The sequence below is a fragment of the Cannabis sativa genome, chromosome 9 (genome assembly GCF_029168945.1).
Source record: "Cannabis sativa cultivar Pink pepper isolate KNU-18-1 chromosome 9, ASM2916894v1, whole genome shotgun sequence".
Lineage (NCBI taxonomy): Eukaryota > Viridiplantae > Streptophyta > Magnoliopsida > Rosales > Cannabaceae > Cannabis > Cannabis sativa.
The window spans coordinates 6,200,383-6,223,302 of record NC_083609.1 but is presented as its reverse complement, the minus strand read 5'-3'; the positions used below and the strand labels follow the sequence as shown (position 1 = coordinate 6,223,302).

Genomic DNA, 22,920 nt, shown 5'->3' with positions numbered 1-22,920 from the left:
CTTCCAAAATATGACCAGAACATAGTCGAATTTAGGCTTAAACTTTCAGCTTTATTCTCTTTCAAAATTTTCTCTATTTTATAGATCACTGTTTTCCGAAATTTATCCAATTTATACATCCCAAGTGTAGAAACCTGAAACCAAAAAAAACAAGCGTAATTCTATTCCAAAAACAATAATAAAGAAAAAAAATAACTATAAAATGTGACCCAAAACTTAGGCTAAAAATAGCCTAACAAATTCCCCCAAACTGAATCTTTACTCGCCCCCGAGTAAAGCTAAAACTCAACTAAACTAAAAAAACAATGTAATAGATAACTAAACCTTCCAATGATTGAACTACCACTACCACCTGCACAACTTCAAGCAATCAATAACTAGAATTTCAACTCGATAACTCTAAGAACTAACTTGGATGTACAATTTAGAAGTATTTGACATTCATATCACAACCATTCTACACTTCCCTACATTCCACTAACACATGATCAATAAGTTTGGATGACATACCTCTCTCCACTAATGTTGACAATTTTTTCTTTGGAATCAATAGGTCTTTTTCGGTTATCACAACGTGGCTTAGGTACATGGGTAGGTGACAAGTCATTTAAGCTACGTTATACCATAAGCACAATTAACCAAGCAAGCACCCACACTTATTTTTTTCTTTTTCATATATCCCAAAGACAACAGTAAGAGATTGCATATTTTTCTCTATGTGCCTACCTCATATTTTTATATTTATTTTCAAGAAGACATTATCACATATTTTCTTTTTTTCTTCTTCTTCTATTTTTTTTTTTTCAATAGAGGCACAACACACAATACTTTATCATATATTTTTTTTTTCAATCTCTTACTAATACATTTTATTTCCCCACTTACAACAATTTATCCCCCCAAACTTGCTTAAAGGCTCATGGCATAATAAGGTATGTTTAGAGTGAAAAGAGTTAAGGATAATGAGGTTAGCTTAGGTAAGTGGTGAAAATTTTTGGAAATAGGCTAAGGCTCAACTTTGGGTATAGTAGGATAAAACTTTTTAGGTAGGCTTGAAAGGCTCAATCGATCCAAAGAAAACTTGCCTAAATCACTTTCCAAACAAAAATCAACAAGAATTTCGCTTCAAGAGAGTATGTCAAACAAATTCTATTCCATGTCAAGCCAACATTCCACAATCCAAATAGAACACAAGTGATATGCGTCAAAAACAAATGTTTTACATCTAAATGAACAACCTTCTAATACACATCTAATTCAATTCAAAAAGTTATGAGTCAAGCACACAGTTAAGATTTCAATCCATTGCACAAGTGAATAACAGTAAGTCAATCAATATTCCAGCTCAGTTATCAACACATGACACTAACAAAAACAAAAACTAAACTAAAAAAACGAAAACATAAACTGAAAAACTGAAAAAAAAAGAATTAAATCTCTCCCCCCAAACTAAAGATGCACATTGTCCCCAATGTGACATTAAAGAAAAAGGAAAGGAAACTTACCTGAGTGCCACATCAATAAGCGGTTGACGCCCCCCAAACTAAAGTGACACATTGTCCCCAATGTGACATTAACTCAAAATAAAAATTAAGTCACTGCTCCCCCCAAACTAAAGTGACACATTGTCCCCAATGTGACATTAAAGAAAAAGGAAAGGAAACTTACCTGGGTGCCACATCAATAAGCGGTTGACGCCCATAATAAGCTTCATGCAAGACAACTTGAAAATTGTTGTTGTACTTGCCTTCAAGCTTGGCAAGTGATGAGTTTGAATCAAAGTCAGTACCAACAACACAAGACTTTGGATGATGAGCTTGGGGAGAAGCCTTTCGTAGCTCGCAGAGGATGTAATATGGTGTTGATGAAATATATAGATTTATTGGTGGTTTATTAGTCAATATCATTGATGAAGTCGAATCAGTGATGCCATGTTCTTCCTCATCCCCCAATGTCACAGTATCAACACTTTCATCTAACAAACCTTCTTCTTGTTGCTCACTCTCCACGTGGCTATTCATACCCTCACTTGTGATTTCATATTCAATGAGTTTCTCTTCACAAGGATCTTGATCTTCAATTGTAGGCTCATTATCTTCCTTGTACTCAACTAATGACCCTTCTTCATTGTAGCAATAACTCTCATAACTTTCAGTATTGGAGTTATTACATTCTGAATCATGAGCCACTAAATTATCACATAAGGACCTCACCATGTCTGTTAAGCGATTAATCTCTCCTGGAAGTGATTGTAAAAGTGCTAGTAGTTGCTCCTCTTTTTCAGTTTGTTGGGATGAATTTGGGCAATAAGGTGGGTATTGGTGACTCCAACCCTGAAGTGATGGATCCCAATGCCAGTCGTAATCAAAATCTGCCATGTTATTCAATAGATTTATTACATCATAGCCTCTCATTAATAGAGGTGCTCCGGTTGTCTCTGCTCCATAATCAACCCAGCTTCTTGTTTCATTATTAAGTCCATTATAAAAGAGCCACGTAAAACATCCACTTGAGAAAGTGGGATAACATCTCTCTCCATACTCTTTAAATCTCCTCCAAGCAGAATAGAATGACTCATTATGTTGTTGGGCAAAATCCTCAAGATATAGCATCTGGATTTACCTTGCAAGTCAAGCTCATCAATAAAACATTAGTAAAATAAAATAAAACTAAATTAGTACTAAAAAGATAAAAATTTGAAACAACAAAATTAATACTAAAACTAAAAAGAAAAACCAAATTAGAAAAAAATTTAATTTTTAATAATATTAACTATCACTCCCCGGCAACGGCGCCAAAAACTTGTTGCGATATTTTTGCACACGCAAGTGTACGTATCGTTTAAAGTAGTAGACTCACTAGGAGTGAGGTCGATCCCACAGGGAGTGTAGTTAAGTACGTTAAAATTAAACTTTTACTTCTATTTGGTTAAATAAAAAATAAAGAAAGAATTAAGAATAAGAAACTAGTAAGAAACAATTATACAAGAAAATTTAAAGTTAATAAAAACTAGGGTGTCGATTTCAATTGTTTCTATTGAATATGGTCTAATATGATTATTTCCCTAATATTAATTCCAATGCAATAGCAGGTTTACTAAGGTAATTTATAGTCTTCTCAGATATATAAACCTCAATTACATGCAAACTTTCTACTCTCGTGATAAATTTAACATGCAACAGGCATTAAACACAGAAACCCTATAATCTATCTAAACCATATAGGTACTCTCGTCCTATATCGAAATTCAGTTCTATTCTACTATAGCATATTTGACACTCACTTCTCAGATCTCGCATCAAAATCATAGACAGTTAATTGGTGATCAGGCAATTAAAAGTAATTAAGCACAAATAAAATAAAATACATAGAAATTAGGAGGAAAATTAATCATATTAAAACCATAAATAATGTTAAACAATATCCATCTAACCCTAATTAAAGTGTTTAGCTACACATGTTTATGAGAGCACAATCACACATATTAACTTTAAGAAAAGACATGAAAATAGAGAAGAGAAGAATGTTGAAAACCCTCTAAGAATGCCTCCAATATTGCAGTTGATCTCTCCACTTTGCATCTGTATTCTCTCTGTTTTTCTCTCTAAAATTGCTTGATGAAATCAACTCCATTCTTCCCTTTATATAGGCATTGAAGGCCTAAAAATATGGAAAAAACCGCAATATTTAAATTCCCATTCGGATTTAAATTTTTGGGAAACCTCAAACGAGATATTTTTTTCTGCTGCGTTGACTGATAGTATTTTGGCCATATCTCTCTCAATATTGCTCGGAATCGGACGATTCAAGATGTTCCGGAAAGATAAAAGAGAGATCTAGAACTTTTATGTTTTGATATTTTCCAAAATCCAATCAGAACACCGTCGAATTCAGGCTTGAAGTTTCGGCTTCCACAATTTTCTCTATTTTAAATATCATGATATTTTTATCTTATTCCCATCTTTTTCTCTGATATTTTTCTAATCTTCTTCTATTTTAAATCTGCAAAAATAAAAGATAACAAGCGTAAAAATGCTCCAAACACGATTAAAAATTAATTAAAAATACACTAAACTTAATCTAAAATTAATACTAAAAATAACCTAACATAGAGATACCCTATCCTATAACAATGGTAGGGCTACATAGGCCCGGGTTATTATATGGGCAGATTAGGCCCAGGATATTGTAGGGCCAGGCTAGGCCCAGGTTATGTAAGTAATGGCTATGATATGCCAATGTTATGGTAAAGACATGATATGATTGAAATAATTTTTATATGTTATTGCTATGATTGTGCTATGAGTATGATGTCAGGGTTGTGATCCCTATATATATGTAATGATTTCGTTTAGTACAAATATATGGTATATGATATAGCTTTCCATATCTGGAGTTATTTAAATTACAATTATGAGCTAAGGCATATAATTTTGTTAAGACTGGATAAGTTAATGTTATAAAGAATCGTATTATTGTGAATTTTAAGATATGTTTAGTGTATTGAATGCTATTGTATGTTAAGCATTTCCTTACTGGGCTGTTAGCTCACCCCCTTACTTTCCCCCTACAGGCAATAGACAGGAAACATTGAATGTAAGTTTGATGAGTTGGGTCAGTTCTGGTATGTATACTGGGAGGGGCTATGGACGAGCAAACGGTCTAGAATGCCAGTGGAGCCTTGGTTTTGTTGTTTTTTTTTTTTATATAGTAAAGTAATCTGAGCTTAGTGGGATGTTACAAATTTAATTTTTTTTTTGTACTCAACTACTTATTTTGTTTTTAATATGAATGATCATTCACCTTTTTGCATATTTATTGTAAAACTCACTGTGTATTTCCAAACATCTTTGAATCTTTTTAATTAATGCATCAAAAATAGTATTTTGTAAAATAAGGCAAAATATTGGGGCGTTACAGTTTTAGTTACAAGTAGTTTTTTGTTGTCACCAAAAGTCACATTTAGTTACAAAAAATTTATGTTGTGACTAAAAAGTTGTCACTAAAAGTAATTATTTTTTGTAGTGTAATATTATTAAAAAAGATTATAAATTAATGATCAATATTCAATTAGATATTTGTGCTCATATTATAATTTATATTTTTTTCAATGTGCATTTATTCTTTATCAATGTGTTGCAGATATGAGTTATTTTCAGGGTACCTTCCAATACATAATAACACTGGTTACTCTTATATATTTAATATTTATTACCATTTATAGACAAATAAATATAATTCCATATGAAATATTAATATATAGAAATATTTTATTTATTTCTATAAATATATTTATAAATTATTGAGTAAAAAAGAAAAGAAAGGGTGGCTGTCTTTCCATATGATAATTAAGTTTTTTTTTTTTTTTTTTTTTTGAAGAAAATAATTAAGTTTATAAGTAAAGACAAAATTATAATTCCAAAGACTTTGTGGCATTTGACTAAAACGGCCTCCATTAACTAGGCAATGACGTTTAGCACTAATTAATTAGAGACACAATATTCTTAAAAAATAAAATAGAAAAAACATATTGTAGAAATAATATCTAATATAGAAAAACTTCATAAGAATTTTTATTTTTCGAAATTTCGACATGTGATAAATTATATTTTTTAATTTTTTAATTCAACAATCTCAAAATTTTTAATGTTAAAAAATTTGAAAAATATAATTTAAAAGATAAAAATTTTAATTAGTGCAAGAAAAGTACTTTGTATTTATTATGTACTAGTCTTTCTTAAATAAAAATTGGTGAGCTCATCTTCAATATTTTGACCAAATAAATGACGATCTTCGTGAAAACATTTATTATTATTATTAAATATTTATATTTATATATGTATATTGAAATTATTTAATGAGTTGAGCAACTTCAACATGTTGTTAATTTATTAATAATGGATTTGGAAGTAAGAATATATAAATTTTTATATATATATTTTTTTCAAGTTGAGCACTTAGTAATAATTAATGTCCTAGCACTAACTTATTGGGCATGTTTGGCATGCCTTTAGAAGAGCTTTTGAAGTCTCAAAGCTACTTTTAAATATGTTTGGATAAAATATGAGAAGAGCTTTTTTGATTTAAAAGAGCTTTTTAGAGAAGCAATGACTCACCAACTTTTTTAGGAAGGACTTTTAAAAAAAACACGGGAAGCTATTTTTTTTAGTTTAATGAATCTTTTAAAATACCTAATTTACCCTTTTTTTTCTAAAAAAAATAATTAAATCATCTTGATTGTTATATTACGGAAAAATTATTGCATATTCTTCTCATAATGAAAACCTAATAGTCTTCAGTCAAAAAAATCACAGCAGCCATTTTTATTGAAGAAAGAAAAAAATAAAGTTATTGCTTTATCAACACAATTAAAGGTAAGTATTCTTTCATTTTTCTATTCTTGTTAATCGATTAGACATATGACATGAATATATTAATTTACTTTTTGCAATTTGACATTTTTTTTCTGCATTTTGAATGATGCGTGAATGATATTGAGTCTGTTGTTTTTTTTCTTTCAAAAAAAAATAAGAGTTAATGCATTCCAATTCTATCTATCATTCTTTCCCTTACTTTTTAATTGGCAAACAGAATGTTGCTAGTATTATATATGTAGAAAATTATCCCAAGAAAATTATATATGCAGAAAATTTTAAAGTTGTAAATATACAAAAAATTACCCTAAAAATTATATATGCAGAAAATTATATATGCTTTTTACAACTTGTGTATATTCATAATAAAAAACAAAAAATTCTTTTACGCTTGATTACAACAAACGATCAAATTTTTTTTCTTTTCTTTAATAGTTATTTTTCTTATATTTTTTATTAATTATTAGATTTTTTTTTTCAAAAAAAAGAGAAGATATTTTTTGGAAAATTTTCTAAAGAGTGAGTAAGAAAATAATTGATTTTTTAATTTTTTTATTCTTTTTTTCTTTCTTGTTACGTTAGATTTTTTTTTTTTTTTAAACAAAAACAATATAATCTCATGGTTTGTTAATTAATGTAACAAACCAACACTCTCTTGCAAATCCAACATTATAAACGTTAATTTAAAAAAAACAATTAAAAAATAAAGATAATAAAATACATTTTTTATATTAATTAACTATGTAATCAAATTAATACATATACACTATAATTTAACAAGCTTATATACATAGAATCCAATTCTCAAATATTTCTTTCATAATGATAAAATTTCTTACATTTCTTTCATAATGATAATTATACATAAAATTTGATTGAGCTATGTACATAAAATAATGTGATTGAGATAAAAGTTTTATATACATGTTATTCAACAATGATGATGAAAATCTCTCTATTATTGCCGTATTTTATATTTACATTTTTTTTTTAAAATTGTTACCCTGATTGTTTAATATTTTACATTCATTGTATTGTAAATTTTTTTTTCTTCTAAATGATTGATCATTAATAATCATTATTGTGTCATTGCTGCCATTTTGAATAGAATAATATATAGTATTATTTTGTGTGTTTGTTTATACTTCTCATATTATTTTAAATAGAATGGAAACTGAGGTAACACAAGGAAAATCAAAAGCAGTTTGGGATTCAACAACACATGAGAAATGGATTGATTTAGTTGTAGAACAAGTGAGAGCTGGCAATAGAAATGGATCACATTTAAGCAAATTAGGTTGGAAAATTTTCATTGAAAAATTTAATTTAAAGACGGGTAGAAATTATGATCGAAAACAAATGAAAAATCATTGGGATAATGTTAAAAAGGAGTGGCAGTTGTGGGATTCATTACTTAGAGGAGAGACTGGACTTGGTTGGGACATGCAAAGGCAAACAGTTGATGCTCCTAATGAATGGTGGGAGGAAAAGTTACAAGTAGGTTTTTATACATACCTCTTATAATTATAATTTTTTTTATATATATATAACAATCATATTATTTTGTTTTCTGATTAATAAATCAATCAACAGAAGTATCCTGATGCTGCTAAATTTCGAGTGAGAGGTTTAGAACATTCTTTCAAGCTGGATGAGTTGTTTAGAGATGTTACCGATACAGGGGCTAGAGCTTGGGCACCAACTTCTGGTTCACTTCCTCCTTTATACACAGAGGATCATAATGATATAGAGATCGATGAGAATTCAGAGGAAAGTGACCATGAGAGAGTGTGTCAACAAATAAGAAAAGAGAAGAATTTACTTGACCCAAATAAGAAGCAATTTAAGAAGGGAAAAAGAAATAATTTTACAACAGCAAAGTTGTCCAAACAACTTGATGAAATTTGTGAGGCAATAAAAAATAGGAGCTCATACATACGTACCGATCCTCCTGGATGTAGTGTTCAAGAAGTGATGGATAAATTAGCTACACTTCCAGGTTGTGAACTAATGAGCCCTCTATTCAAAGTTGGTACTAATTTATTCATGAAGAAAGCAAATAGGGAAATTTTTGTTGCTTTGAAGGAGCCTAAATATCAAATTGAATGGCTGAAAGAACAGGATTTGAACTTCTAAATTAGATGTTATTTCTTTTTACTTGTTTGAATATTGTGGTTTGTTTAGTTTATTTTATTTTATTTCTTAAACAACTTGGTTTATTTGATTTCTTTGAATAATATTATTTGTTTTATTTCAAAAATATTTGAATTATATATTTACATATTTATTCTATAGCAGAATGGATAGTGATTCAGATACAGAGGAGATAAATGAAGAATGTATACAACAAGCTATAACTGAAGAAATGGAAATTGATGAGCTGGTCATTATCGTTACAAGAACATCACTATATTACCATAATAACTTTTTGGTTAAGGAGCCATGTAGAAATTCACCTCACACTGGTTGGAAATTTATGATGGAAATACTTAATGGAAATGATCGACGTTGTCATGAGATGTTTCGAATGGAAAACATGTTTTTTGTAAACTATGTGATAGATTGAGAAGTTATGGGTTAAAGTCCAGTAAAGGGTTGAGACTAGAAGAGTCGGTTGGTATGTTTATGATGATTTTAGGACATGGAGCAGGTAATAGAATGATTCAAGAGCATTTTCAACATTCAGGTGAAACTGTTAGTAGACAATTTACAAATGTATTGGAAAAAAATGAGTATGCTTGCTTTGGATGAAATCAAACCACCTGAAAATTTTGACGAAGTCTCGTATTATATACGAAATAATTCAAGATATTGGCCCTACTTTAAGGTAATATTGTAACGTCCCCGCTTCAAGCCTCCATTGGATCCTTACACCCACGGATTAATGGCTCTTATACACGAGTACGCCACTCTGGCTGCTTCCTGGATTGATGACTGACCCTACAGACCAACACAAGTGTTTCCAGCGTGCTTTGTCCTCACTCACACGCATCTTGGGAAAACTTCCCAGGAGGTCACCCATCCTTGAAATTGCTCCAGGCCAAGCACGCTTAACTGTGGAGTTCTTTCGAGATGGGCTACCGAAAAACAAGATGCACCTTGTTGATATAGGTAGTACCAATCAATCCATTTAAGCCCTCTTCAACTGTGTAGTCTCATACCTACACAGTCTCAGAATCATCCCACTTGACCTTCCCCAGGCGGTGTGGGATTGCACAGCTTACCCGGTATTTCCCCTTACGGATCACGGGACTACTGACTGTCACAATCACCCCCCCTTACGGGGTCCGACGTCCTCGTCGACCACACTTCCGGCTGGGTCAAGGCTCTGATACCATTTGTAACGTCCCCGCTTCAAGCCTCCATTGGACCCTTACACCCACAGATTAATGGCTCTTATACACGAGTACGCCACTCTGGCTGCTTCCTGGATTGATGACTGACCCTACAGACCAACACAAGTGTTTCCAGCGTGCTTTGTCCTCACTCACACGCATCTTGGGAAAACTTCCCAGGAGGTCACCCATCCTTGAAATTGCTCCAGGCCAAGCACGCTTAACTGTGGAGTTCTTTCGAGATGGGCTACCGAAAAACAAGATGCACCTTGTTGATATAGGTAGTACCAATCAATCCATTTAAGCCCTCTTCAACTGTGTAGTCTCATACCTACACAGTCTCAGAATCATCTCACTTGACCTTCCCCAGGCGGTGTGGGATTGCACAGCTTACCCGGTGTTTCCCCTTACGGATCACGGGACTACTGACTGTCACAAATATGAATACACAATTTATTTATATATATATATATATATGTTACTACCTATGAATCTTTAAATTTATTATTTTTTTTTTGAAATTGTTATAATAGGATTGTATTGGAGCTATAGATGGAACACATGTTCGAGTTTCACTTCCCGTTGATAAACAAATTCCATACATTGGAAGAAAGGGTTTTCCTACGCAAAATATTATGGCTGTATGTGGATTTGATATGTTGTTCACATTTGTGTGGGCAGGATGGGAAGGAACAGCACATGATACTCGTATATTTCTTGAAGCATTAAGAAATACAAATCTAAATTTTCCTAAACCACCCAATGGTATGCTGTAATCATTATCAATTATGTGAATATGATCTGAAACTTAATTTAATAATTTTTTATTTTATTTTATTGCAAGTAAGTATTATTTAGTTGATGCAGGGTATCCAAATATGAAAGGTTATTTAGCTCCATATAAAGGGCAAAGATATCATCTTCCTCAATTTCAACAAGGTAGTCAACCTAGTGGCTATAAAGAAGTATTTAACCATGCTCATTCATCATTACGTAGTGTTATTGAGCGTTGTTTTGGTGTATGGAAAGCACGTTGGCAAATTTTGCATCGAATGCCAAGTTATGGATATGATAAACAAGTAGCTATCGTTACTGCTTCAATGGCTTTACATAATTTTATTAGGAGGGAGACTATTAATGAGATGGACTTTCCGTCTTATGATGAAGCAAATAATGATTTTGTAGACGATGATGTACAAAATATCAACTTAGCAAGAGATGAGAGTGAAATGGGAGTTGTCCGTGATAAAATTGCAGCGGAACTCATGCTGAGATAAACATGAGTATTAGTGTTATTTTTGAAATTATGTAATAATTGTTTTAAATGATAATTATGTAATAAATTAAAGATTGGTTTTGTTTATATATTTTTATTTTATTTTTTAAGATTATTTTTTAAAAAACAAGTAAAAGAAATTATATTATTATTATTATTATTATTAAATTTGATATATATAAATATATTATTTGTAAGAGCTTTTATATTCTACTACCAAACACTTATAAAAGCTCTTCAAATAGAAAATAAGTTCTTTTGAAATTGAAATCCAAACACTAAATGAAAAGCTTAAACTTTTACTTCTCTTCTTCTAGTGTCTAAAAGTAAAAGTATAAGTTATGCCAAACAAGCCCTAGGTACATGTATTCATGAATTCGAAATTGCATCAAAATATGTAGCCGAACCCGGACCCAAAAACTATTGGGTGACACCCGAACTAGACTTTTTGTAATGTGAATTTCAGCCATCTGGGTTCTTTAGGTACGGGTTCAGTCGGGTCAACCGGGTTCCAGGCCTAATTATTTATGAGCAACCCTAGGGCACACGTTTATCATTCATTTCATTTTTTCCCCAACAAAGTGCATTGATTTTAATTTTTAAAAATAAAATTGAAAACATAAAAGTAGTCAAATAAGCACATTATCATGTCTCAAGAGAAGGGCTTTTATATAATTATTTACATGGTCCATTTTCTTTCTTGAAAGAAATTATATGGTCAATTTTAATATATTACAAAAATAATTTTCTTTGAAATCTATTTTAACAGATATCAACTAATATACATGCATCTGTTCAAAAACAAAAACTAATATATACATGTATCAATTATTATTATTATAACATACATTAATTAACATAGCATAGGACATATAATAAAAGGCTTTTTTTTAAAAAAAAAAAAAAAACACTTATTAACCCATTAAAGGGACCAGCCATAAAAGTCATTACAAAGTCACTACCCCAGACCATTAATACTAACACAAGTATCCCTTTAAGAATTCGTATAGAGAGAAAGAGACTTAGCTTAAACATGACTACTTATTCCACTATTCTCACCTTATAGGAAGGAAAAGATAAGGCTTTGGTTTAACATAAAAAGAAGCCCAAAATCAGCTTTATGAAATTGTTGACCACATTCTCTTATAGCCGAGACTTTGCTTCATCCAATGGAGCACTCTGCAAGTAGAAAGGCAGTAGTTAAGAGTTACATTTCAGATTCTTTGTAAAGATCAGTCAACAAAACTGTTTGGAAGCATGGAAAATATTGATGAATGACTAGTAATTAGAGTTACATAACAGTTGTAAGTATATTATAATGAACAAGTATGGTATTAGTTGTTTTACCAGAGAAGCTCCCTTTGCTGCTCTTTCAGCTAAATATGCACAAGGCTTGAAGAATCCTCCATAGATCTTTGACCATTCCTCCAGTTTTGAGTATATGTATTTGGAACCAATTGAATCAGCCCAGAATATGACACCACCCCTGATAAGAGAACAGAAATACCATTAACTTTTGTGTGGGAAGTTTTATCAAAGTGTGGTTGATCAGGTACTTTGTACTACTAACCTGTATGGAGGGAAACCCATGCCCATGACAGAAGCGATATCAAGGTCTGCTGCCTTGACTGCAATTCCTTCAGCAAGGACACGGCATGCCTCGTTCACTACTGGAAAGAACATCATCTCCACGATATCCTTTTCAGATAACTTTGCTAGCTGTTGCCAGATTCAATACCGACAATATGAGAGAGTGAGGCAGAGAATTGAGCAGAACATAACTTGAATGCATAGAAGGATGAAATATAAAAAAAACTGAGAGAGAGAGACCTTAGGGTCAATATCAACACCAGACATGCTCCTCAACTTCTCAATGTACTTTTTCAATTCAGGATCTGGGTTGGCTCTGCGTTTGTCACCATAAGTATAGAATCCTTTCTGAGTACTTTCACCTGAAGCAAGTAAAAAAAAATACTTAAGAATCTATCAAGTTAACTAGGATGTTAGTCCACATAATAATATGTTGCTAACTAGGTGTCTCTGTAAATTTAGTACCTTGCCTTCCATCACCCTGCATGAGTGGTATAAGCAAGGACGTGTATGTTCTCTCGGGAAAGTTCTCAATGTATTGTGTGCCAGATGCGATTGCCACACCAAACCCGACCAGATCAAGCAACCTGCATCACAAAAGAAATGATGATGTTCACAATATTGTAACAAATCACAAATATCTCAAAACTTAAGATGACCAAACTAAATAGTAACCTGAATGGGCCCATCGGCATTCCAAATTTGGTCATTACTTTATCAATTTGGTAGGCATCTGCACCACGCTCAATAAGCAAGAGAGCAGCTTGTGGATAAGGGAAGAACATTCGGTTGACAGCAAAGCCTGTGCAGTTTCCAACCACTACTGGGGTTTTCTTTATCTTTTTTCCGACATCAAACAAGTCAATTATAACTTGAGGAGATGTCTTATTCGTACGAACAATTTCCAGAAGTGGCATGATGTGAGCAGGACTGCATCGTAAATAACTCAAAGATTGAGTTTTTTCTCTTTTTTCTTATTTTTTAAGTGAAAAAAAAAAACGAATTAAAGCAAAAGAAAGGTAAAAGTAAACATTACCTGAAGAAATGAGCTCCAACAATACGATCCTGGGACTTCGTCTTCTCTCCAATAAGGTTCAAGTCGATTGTGGAAGTGTTAGTAGCAAGAATGCAATGTGGTGGGCAATATTTTTCAAGCTCTGAAAAAATTTGTTGCTTCAATGAGATATTCTCAATAACAGCCTGTTTCAACCAATGAAAGAAACACATGTAAACATTTCATTGTCCAGCTTTGAAATGAGGTGCAATTACAAAGTTTAAAGAGAAAGGGAAATAAAACAGGAAAGAAAAGAAATTCACCAAATATTTTTACCTCTATGACCATGTCCACGTCTTTAAAGCTCTCGTAACCCAGGGTACCCTTAATGAGAGATATGGTTTTGTCAAACTTTTCTTGTGTCATTTTCCCTTTCTTGACGCGGCTTTGAAGATTAGCTGGATAATAGGGAAATAATATAGAAGGTATAAGTGATACAAGATGAAAACTAACTACAGCTTTACAAGATAATTATTACCAAAACATGACTTTATCCAGCATCACAAAAATATCAGTCCATACATTATTTTAACTGAATCATGTGATAGGAGAGGTATAAGTGATTTAGCAGTTATAACACTATGCACAAAAGACAATGCTGATTTCTCTTTTCCATTTTGCCTTCTGTTAATACTATTTCTCCATATTCAAAAATGCATTCTCACCGAAGCTTTATGAATATGTGTGTATTTGTAATCCATTATAGCCTTACCTTTGACTCTATTAATCCCAGCTTGCAAAAACTTCTCATTTACTTCTTTCAAGATCACGGGATAGTTGCTAAGAATCAATGCAGTTGCTATCCCAGAGCCCATCAATCCTCCTCCAATTATAGCGACCTTCTTCACATTTCTTGGAACCAAACCAAGATCAGTAACCCCAGGTACCTGATCAAAGTCACAAAGTTACAAGAATCAGACAAATTATTAAAGGTTGTAAATGACAAAAAATTGATCAGACTGGATCAAAAAGCAACTTCAAGAGTGAAGAAGTTATCAGTTCGCGGAAGAGAAGTGTAATAATCATTTTTCCATATCCTTGAGACCAGGTGAAGCCACTGAGATGTAATTATCATTACTTAAGAAATAATGAAATGAATATTCAAACTAACATAGTGCCGATTCATAATGATTCGGTAACTTGACAAAGCTTAGAAGTTTGAGCTAATATTTAAGAAACTTAAACCCACGAAGCTTAAACACCATCCTCTACTTCTTAAGTACATAATATTATTATAGCAATGTAGCCAAACAGGATTCCACAGAAAAAAGAATGAACCAAAAATAAAGTCACTAATCCGGTTCCCCTAATACAAAAACTTCATCAGTGTCCTCCAATATTTATTAGGATCATGGAGAACCACAATTTAAAATCAGATCAATATTATGAAGAATCTTACTCCAGTGACCATCCACAAAAGAAATTTCCTCAGAGAAGAAACAATGCTAAATGAACACAAATCTAAGTCAATTCAAAAACAAGAGATCTGTCTGTGAAGTTCAAATGCTGTTACAGAAGAGGACTAGATAATGAACTTTTAAAAAAAAATACAATGCTCAAAATCAGATATCAAACCTTTGATGTTCCACGTTGAGAAAAGAAGATGTGAACCAAGCTCTTACAAGTCTCAGAATGCAATAGCTCTTGAAAAGCTTCAGCTTCCTGTCAATTTCAGAGTTAGAAAACATGTCTCACAATTACATTTTCCATAATTTTGAAGAGAAGTAGGATAACTTTTAGATGGATAACAACCTTCCAAAGTCCTGCCCTAGGACCTGAAGCTATTCCCTCTTCTATGACATCAATGCAAACCAATGGGTGCTTGACATTTGGAGCCTGCTTGCGGACCTGCGCTCTTGCAAACTTAAGTATTTCTCTTGCCTCCCCCAGTGATTCCAACTTGCTAGTCTTGTGAAGACTAGCAACCCAAGGTCTTCTACGCTCAAGAATCTCTAGGGCCCATCGACGTGCAGTACTTACTAACTCATCAGGTGAAACAAGTGCATCAACAAGACCCAAATCAAAAGCTTCTTCCCCTTTAACAGGCTTTGATGTCTAAATGGACACATTAGGGAGGTGTTAATTAGATTTGTATTTACTCAACAAGAAAAGTTTGACTCTTGGAAAAGTTGTTAGATCAAGCAAAAACAAAAACGCTGGCCAAAAGCATACCAGCATCATTTCAAGTGACTTTGTGAGACCAACAAGTCGAGGTAGTCGCTGTGTGCCTGAGCCATTTTACAAGCATTAATTTGAAAAAGTAAAAAAAAAAAAAAAAAAAGAAAGGAAGAACAGCATACCAACACTTTCTATCTAATTCATGCAATAAAATCGTTGATCAACAGAAAGCATATTAATTCAGGTTTCATCAGAAACATTATCACCAATCGGTAACCATCAGTATTAAACATGTCGTATTCGAACCAAAGACATTTCTAGACCATTTTAGTAGTAGAGTTCAAATGTTTATGTTTTATAACTTTATTAATAGCAATAAACTTGTTAGCCTCAATCAAAAACAGTATCTGTACCTCCAAATCCAGGAATTAGTCCAAGCTGAAGTTCAGGCAAGCCTAATTGTGCAGTGGGAGTTGAAATTCGTGCATGACATGTCTGAAATGGCAAACCATGCAGAAATATTAACAATTCCAGCATTCAAACAAGGAATATTTTGGTATTAAAAAAAAAACAGACTTACCATTGCAATCTCAAGCCCCCCACCTAATGCAAGACCATCAATAGCAGCAACCGACGGTTTCCTTGCAGCTGAAACATAAAGAGAAACGTCAATAACAATTCTTCCAGGTGATTGTAAAAAAGAAGAAAATAGAATAACATAAAGTACCTTCTACGGTATCAGTCAGAATATCCACTGCTACAAAACCAGGCTTCGAAAACGGACCTGCAAAATATAGAAAACTTAAGTCAAATAGACCATGAAAATGAATTTATAAAAACATATGAAAAATGAGCAGACCCTTTTGTCCCCCTTGCAGACCACCAAAAGCACTGATGTCAAAGCCACCAGAAAATTTTCCCCTGGCACCTGCACCAGTAATATGTGTAATTAACATTATATCTAAAACAATGTAAACTTAAACGGGGCCAAAATAAATTGAGCTCAGCAAACTAACCAGTGATTACGATTGCTTTCACATCATTTCTTTGTAAAGCCTGCTCGTAATTTTCTTTTAAGCTGAACAGCACTGAAAGAGAAAGAAAGAGCTTTATTTTATCTGCCAGAACTACTTAACACTTTCTGAGACAACTGTATAGCTAACTAATCTTTCTTCCACAATTTTGAACCAAAGAGATTGCAAAGCACTGATTTTTATACAGTATTTGTTTTGTCCATGTTTGAATTTGAGACTCATTGAACACCTTACCTTTCACTCAACTCTAAAACAAGAGACGTGGAAGCAATATCCCAACAACTAACTTAATAATCCAATTTTCCTTGTAAGCCATTTGCTTAATTATATCAATTACAAGTGAAAGTAATTGAAATGGAATCGATTGATCCATATCAAAACATTTCAAAACCTAATACCATAAAAGCTTATTAGTCAGAAATTATTAAATCAGCTACAGCACATAGTTAAACTAAGGTTAGTTCAATTCTAGTTTTGACTGTGGAAGTGGAACACAGAGGAAGTCAAAACAAGGAAAATGTTGTCCAATCAAGAAGTTTATCTAACGCTGCAATATTTTGTCCCTTTCTTCTTCTTCTTCTCAAACATATTTTTCATTTGCTTTAAAAAATTCTAGTACCTCCCACATAAAACCACATTGGGAAAATCATATCAAAAATTTAAACACTCAAAAAAAATTTCTTTTTCTTTTATTGATTGAAGATTGCACGGAATTCAACTCAAGTAGAGAAACCCAAAAAAGATTCGGCAACACCATGAACAAATTTCAATATTCTCTCCGAAAATCAAGCAAAATACACAAAATTAATGCTAAAAACGAAAAGGGCACGTGAAAAATCAACTAGAAAAACTAGAATAAGATCTCGAATAAGAAATTACCATCAAAGGATAGTGAATTGACAGGAGGATTGATGATGGTGATCAAAGCCACTCCATCATCACCGACTTCCATGACAGTCCGACCCTTTGCATTGGTACCCATGATTCTCTATCTCTCTCTCTCTAAACTCTGGTTGTTGAAGTGAAGAAAAAGAAGGTATTTTGCAGCTTAAATTGAAAGGAAGGAAAATGGAAAGGAGTGAAGGAAGGAAGGAATGAATAAGGTAGTTGGAATAGGTATGAATATGATTTTATTATTGTAGCGGCCGTGGGAATCGGTGTCGTGCCCGACCCGACTTTGGTAGTGTGACGTACTAAATGCAACGTTTTTGGAACTAAAAATGTCAGCTTTGTTGGGATTTGTATTGGGAGAGTTTGATCATCACATATGTATGTAATGTATGTATGTATGTATACATGTTCATGCTTTATGAATGCCCATGCTCCTCCACCACTCGCCTTTTCTGCCGTCTGATTCTCAAACCTTGATCTTGTTTCCATTCCAAGTCATACATCTATCCATAAGAATTATATATATAGAGGTGTCGTATTGAAATGGAATATACTAACTTAAGTCAAATAATAATTTTTTGAGATAAAATATCAACTTCATGAAATAAATTAGCAGCATTCTGAATACAAAAGATGTAAGAGTTCACTAGAAATAGAAATATCAGAAATACTACAATTAGATTGATACCGAGAATGTCTAGCAGTATAATGTGCTACTCGGTTTGCTGATCGTCTAATGAAAAATAAATTAACATTTGGGAAGGTAGATGACAAAAATAGGCAGTCTTTTAATTAAAAGGCCGAAAGTGGACTTTATTGCTTGGTTGCTTCGAATAGCTTGTACTGAAACAAGACTGTCCGTCTCGATTTGAACATGTTGCCAATTATTGGTCTTTAACCAACTGAGAGCCTCTTTAATCCTCATGGCTTCAATGACTTCATTAGAATGTTGATTATTATTAGTATATCGTTTTAGGATGTTGATTATTATTAATTTGGCCGCTAAACTCTCTTAATTATTATTTTACTTATTCAATTTTATTTACTGCTCAGAAGACACAACAGTAAAAATTGTTCCAGCAGGTTCATTCAACTTCATAGCTTGAGCACTCAACTATTAAGCAAGGTACGTAACTATATATACTACTAACTACCTTTTCAATTGCAGAGAATTTGTTATTCTCAACCATTAATAACCATTTGATGACGAGTCATTAAAAAACAAAGAATAACCAATAACAAAATAAAATAAAATCATGTCACAGAAGAGATAAGACTAAAACACTCAAAACTGTGCTACATAGACAAGACTAATCGTAATAAAAAAATATCAAATCACAATAGCAAAACATAACCTCAACCAAGCTGCATTTATGTCTAAAAAAAAGACAACCTCATGTAGCTATAAATTTAAGAATGAAAAACCCTTACTTTACTCTCCTAATTAATTACCATAAAAATGAAAACTTTTAATACAACTTATTGTTTCATTTTACTCAGCAAATAAATTAACATTTTAAAGTGTAAAATATATATATTTGCACATACCATTTATTATGTAAGTGACATGAGTAATATAATTTTTTTTTCTTTTTCAAAGGAAAAATAAGTATAATGATATTGGAAAATTTTATAATGTACCTTTCTTAAAATGAATGTACTGATGCACATTTATTTGTTTTAGCATCTGGAATAATCTTTTAGCTAATTTTTTTCTCATAGTCATGTACTTTATAGCTATTTAAGACATCCTGCAAAATTTTAAGAAATTTAGAAAAATTTAACACGCCATAAATAAGGTTCAAAAAGTGTATTGCACGCGTGACTATTTTATTTTATAAGCGTGTGAAATAGATTGTTTAAATACTGCTTTTTATATTGTAAATTATTCTGAATTTCTTAAAGTTTTGTAAAATATTTTAAATAACTGTAACGTAAATAAATATAAAAAAATCATACTAAAATATTTATCTAGATGCCAAAATAAGTAAAAGTACATTAAAGCACTCTTTTTAAGAGGTACTTCTTAGAATCACCAAATAATATTGATATGATCTATAATACATTAATTTAAAAGGGAATTTTAATTTTATATACTTAAAAAATTAAAAAAATTTATTATTAAACTAAAACTCTAAACCCTAAAAAAACTATGACATTTTTTTTCAAAACCCCAAAAATACCCCCCTCACAATCACCCATTCTCTCTCTGCATCATCTCTCTCTCTATCTCACATCCCAACCGCCCACCCTCACCACCACCTCCGACCTCCGACCCTCACCACCACCTACGACCACCCGCACCAACACCCCGACCCAGCCCCACTCTCTCGGACCACCCAAAAGTCGCACCCCCTCAGCCCACTCTCTCTTCTTCTCTCTGAAATCGCAGGAAAAAAAAAAAATTCCCCCCAGGTCCGATGGTCGGACCATGGGGTCCGACCAATCGGACCCATCAGACCCCATGGTCCGACCATCGAACCTATGTGTTTTATTTATTTATTTTTGTGTGTTTTCAGAGAGAGGAAGAGAGACCCAGGTCCGATGGTCGGACCATGGGGTCCGACCAATCGGACCCATCGGACTTGGGGAATTTTTTTTTTTTTTCTGCGATTTCAGAGAGAAGAAGAGAGAGTGGGCTGAGGGAGTGCGACTTTTGGGTGGTCCGAGAGAGTGGGGCTGGGTCGAGGGTGTTGGTGCGGGTGGTCAGAGGTGGTGGTGAGGGTCGGAGGTCGGAGGATGGAGGCCGGAGGTGGTGGTGAGGGTGGGCGGTTGGGATGTGAGATAAAGAGAGAGAGATATAATGCAAAGAGAGTGGGTGAATTGTGAGGGGGGTATTGTTGGAATTTTGAAAAAAAAAAAGCGTAGTTTTTTTAGATTTTTAGTTTAATAATAATTTTTTTTAATTTTTTAAGTATATAAAATCAAATTTCCCATTTAAAAAAAATAAATAGCATTGAAGCAATGTCTCACACACGCACTCGCGTTGCAAGTGATTGTAGGAAGGCTTAGCCCTTTTCATTCAAGGATAATATTAGTTAGTTACATTGGGATTACCAACTGCAATGACCATAATAACCACGTGGATATGATTATTTTCATTTTTATTGGTCAGTCAACGGAAATTTTTTAAGAGAAAGCCTCTGAACATGAGTTGGCCATTTATGATTGGTTAATGTATAACCAAAGTCCAGATCGTGGTGTAGATAACATTTTTTCCCTCAAAACGGTGTTTGTGATAAGATGACACTTTGGATTTATTTATTTATTGTTTTTAAATAAATGATACTTTATATATTTGTAAAGTTTTGTGCGCACTTTGATGTGTGTGCCGAAATTTTTGTTTTGCCACTATTTGTTTTTTTTGAGCATTACTGTTATGGGCTGTTTGGAATAGGTAATGTGAAACATTACCTTGTTTGTTTGGAGGGTTTAGCCTTGGGATGTTATTCCCCTAGTAATATAACTACCCTTGAGGAGGGTAATGTTCATACCTTAAAAAAAGGTAGGATTGAATTATTACCTTCCATCATATTAATTTGAATAATATTTTTGAATTAATAAATAAATTTAAATACCAATAATATTATCAGTTATTATAAATAAAATATTATGATATATAAATTTAGTCTGTGAGATCAGTTTTTTTTAACTGAGTTATTTTATATTATTAACAATAACATATATATATTTATTATACAAAGATTTTATGCGGATGGTGTACATAAATAACATATCGAACAAACAAAAAATAACATAGTGATAAAATATATAGAAATGTTCATTTTAATTAATAAAAAATATAATAAAATTTAATGTTTATTAATTAATAAATATATTTCTTTAATAAATAATTATTTTATTTTTATATGTAATTAACATTAAATAGATATAATAAAAAAATATTTTTATTTTAATTTTTCAAAATAATATATATAAGATTCCTGTACTCAACCAAACAGTATAATTTAATTAACAGTAATATAATTACATATTACCCTACACAGCCAAACACAGTTTACACATTTCCCTATAATCATATTCTCCTTCATAATATTCCCTATAATCAAATTATTTTGAACACCTCATACCAAACGCCCCCTTAGAGAATTGTTATAGGGACCAATGGTATCTAGTACTTTTTTTATGTGTTAGTATTATTATTGGCCAAATTAAGTATTGAGTCCTATATAGTTTAATATAATAGTTTTTAAAGAATATTATTAGCCAATTATAATGCAACATGTCGAGAATGTGCTAGGCACTACAGGTGCTTAATAGCAATGCTCTTACTATTAGGCACTAGTAGATCTAGCACTTTCTTGATGTGTCACTTTGCGATTAACTAGCGATACTCTCTTAAAGCTATTACATTAAACTATATAAGACCCGATATTTAATTGCACTAATAGCAATAGTGACATATAAGAGAGTACTAAACACAACTAGTACTTTTTAGCATTTATCATTATTTTTCCCTACCGTTTAATTATTACTGTTCTTTTTTGGGAAATTACCCCATATATACTTTTTTTTAACTTTTTTTCAAATTTACGTTTTGGGTTCCTATAAAAGAATTTTTATCTAATCATACAAATGCTGAACTAATGCACAAGCAACCTTATTGGCCGACCGACGTACATAAATTAGGAACGCTTCAAAAAAAAGATATCAAAATTTGTCAATCCTCCAACAAAGAACCAAATTCATTAAGACAAAAAGAACGCTTAGAAAAGCTTTAACAACCGTTAAACAATCTGACTCAACAAAAATTATAAAAAAGCCAATAGTAAAAGTCCAATCCAATGCTATAAAAACATAAACAAATTAGGTGGGACACCCATTTAAGTTAGCTATTTTATATTTTACACTCTTTTTAATATTTTATCTTTTCTATCCACTTTTATAAGTAATGTCTTATAGTTTCCTTTCTTCAACCCAAAACATTAAGACTTAATTTTTAATCTTTAATGCTAATGTGGGGAGATATTGGACAATCTCCTTACAAACAGGGACGGACCCACAAGTAACAATGTGGGGATTGTAGTCCCCACTAACAAAAATATTGTCTTTTAAAAAATTAAATGTAATTTTTTTTAATTTGATAATTATAGACCAAAATAATAGAAAAGCCCCCATAAAATAAAATAAATTTAATAAGAGTGATTATAAGATATGTATAAATATTTTTTAATAATAAATAAGCCCCTATAAAGTAAAAATTCTGGGTCTATCCCTACTTATAAAG

At 32.1% G+C, this 22,920-nt stretch overlaps 3 protein-coding genes across 3 annotated transcripts; 2 read left to right on the top strand and 1 right to left on the bottom strand.

Moving 5' to 3' along the window:
• Window positions 1–7,465: 7,465 nt before the first annotated feature.
• On the top strand, window positions 7,466–9,953 carry LOC133031196 (L10-interacting MYB domain-containing protein-like). The gene is made up of 2 exons (XM_061104636.1): window positions 7,466–7,883; window positions 7,968–9,953. Exons 1-2 carry the CDS (start codon window positions 7,542–7,544, stop codon window positions 8,508–8,510), a joined length of 885 nt encoding a protein of 294 aa, XP_060960619.1. The 5' UTR covers window positions 7,466–7,541; the 3' UTR covers window positions 8,511–9,953.
• On the top strand, window positions 8,674–10,986 carry LOC115723519 (uncharacterized). The gene is made up of 4 exons (XM_061104635.1): window positions 8,674–8,894; window positions 8,936–9,068; window positions 10,243–10,474; window positions 10,577–10,986. Exons 1-4 carry the CDS (start codon window positions 8,674–8,676, stop codon window positions 10,984–10,986), a joined length of 996 nt encoding a protein of 331 aa, XP_060960618.1.
• A 791-nt stretch (window positions 10,987–11,777) lies between these two features.
• Window positions 11,778–18,160, bottom strand: LOC115722169 (glyoxysomal fatty acid beta-oxidation multifunctional protein MFP-a). Its single transcript, XM_030651303.2, has 18 exons — window positions 17,661–18,160; window positions 16,764–16,835; window positions 16,607–16,675; window positions 16,475–16,531; window positions 16,328–16,395; window positions 16,161–16,242; window positions 15,802–15,857; window positions 15,382–15,684; window positions 15,205–15,291; window positions 14,342–14,516; window positions 13,906–14,027; window positions 13,612–13,775; window positions 13,251–13,505; window positions 13,041–13,162; window positions 12,816–12,937; window positions 12,556–12,704; window positions 12,333–12,471; window positions 11,778–12,164 (listed from the first exon to the last, which is right to left on the bottom strand). The coding sequence occupies exons 1-18, from the start codon at window positions 17,761–17,763 to the stop codon at window positions 12,129–12,131; spliced, it is 2,181 nt and encodes a 726-aa protein (XP_030507163.2). The 5' UTR covers window positions 17,764–18,160; the 3' UTR covers window positions 11,778–12,128.
• Between the last annotated feature and the right edge of the window lie 4,760 nt (window positions 18,161–22,920).

Bases quoted from the DNA above. Each gene is read 5' to 3' on its own strand.
- LOC133031196 (XM_061104636.1), top strand. From the start codon at position 7,542: ATGGAAACTGAGGTAACACAAGGAAAATCAAAAGCAGTTTGGGATTCA. The intron at 7,884-7,967 runs ACATACCTCTTA...ATCAATCAACAG, and splicing joins AGTTACAAGTAGGTTTTTAT to AAGTATCCTGATGCTGCTAA.
- LOC115723519 (XM_061104635.1), top strand. From the start codon at position 8,674: ATGGATAGTGATTCAGATACAGAGGAGATAAATGAAGAATGTATACAA. The intron at 8,895-8,935 runs GTTTCGAATGGA...ACTATGTGATAG, and splicing joins GATCGACGTTGTCATGAGAT to ATTGAGAAGTTATGGGTTAA. The intron at 10,475-10,576 runs GTATGCTGTAAT...TAGTTGATGCAG, and splicing joins TTTTCCTAAACCACCCAATG to GGTATCCAAATATGAAAGGT.
- LOC115722169 (XM_030651303.2), bottom strand. From the start codon at position 17,763: ATGGGTACCAATGCAAAGGGTCGGACTGTCATGGAAGTCGGTGATGAT. The intron at 15,292-15,381 runs GTTGTTATCCAT...TGAAATTGACAG, and splicing joins CTAGGGCAGGACTTTGGAAG to GAAGCTGAAGCTTTTCAAGA. The intron at 14,517-15,204 runs GTTTGATATCTG...GACTTTGATCAG, and splicing joins CTCAACGTGGAACATCAAAG to GTACCTGGGGTTACTGATCT.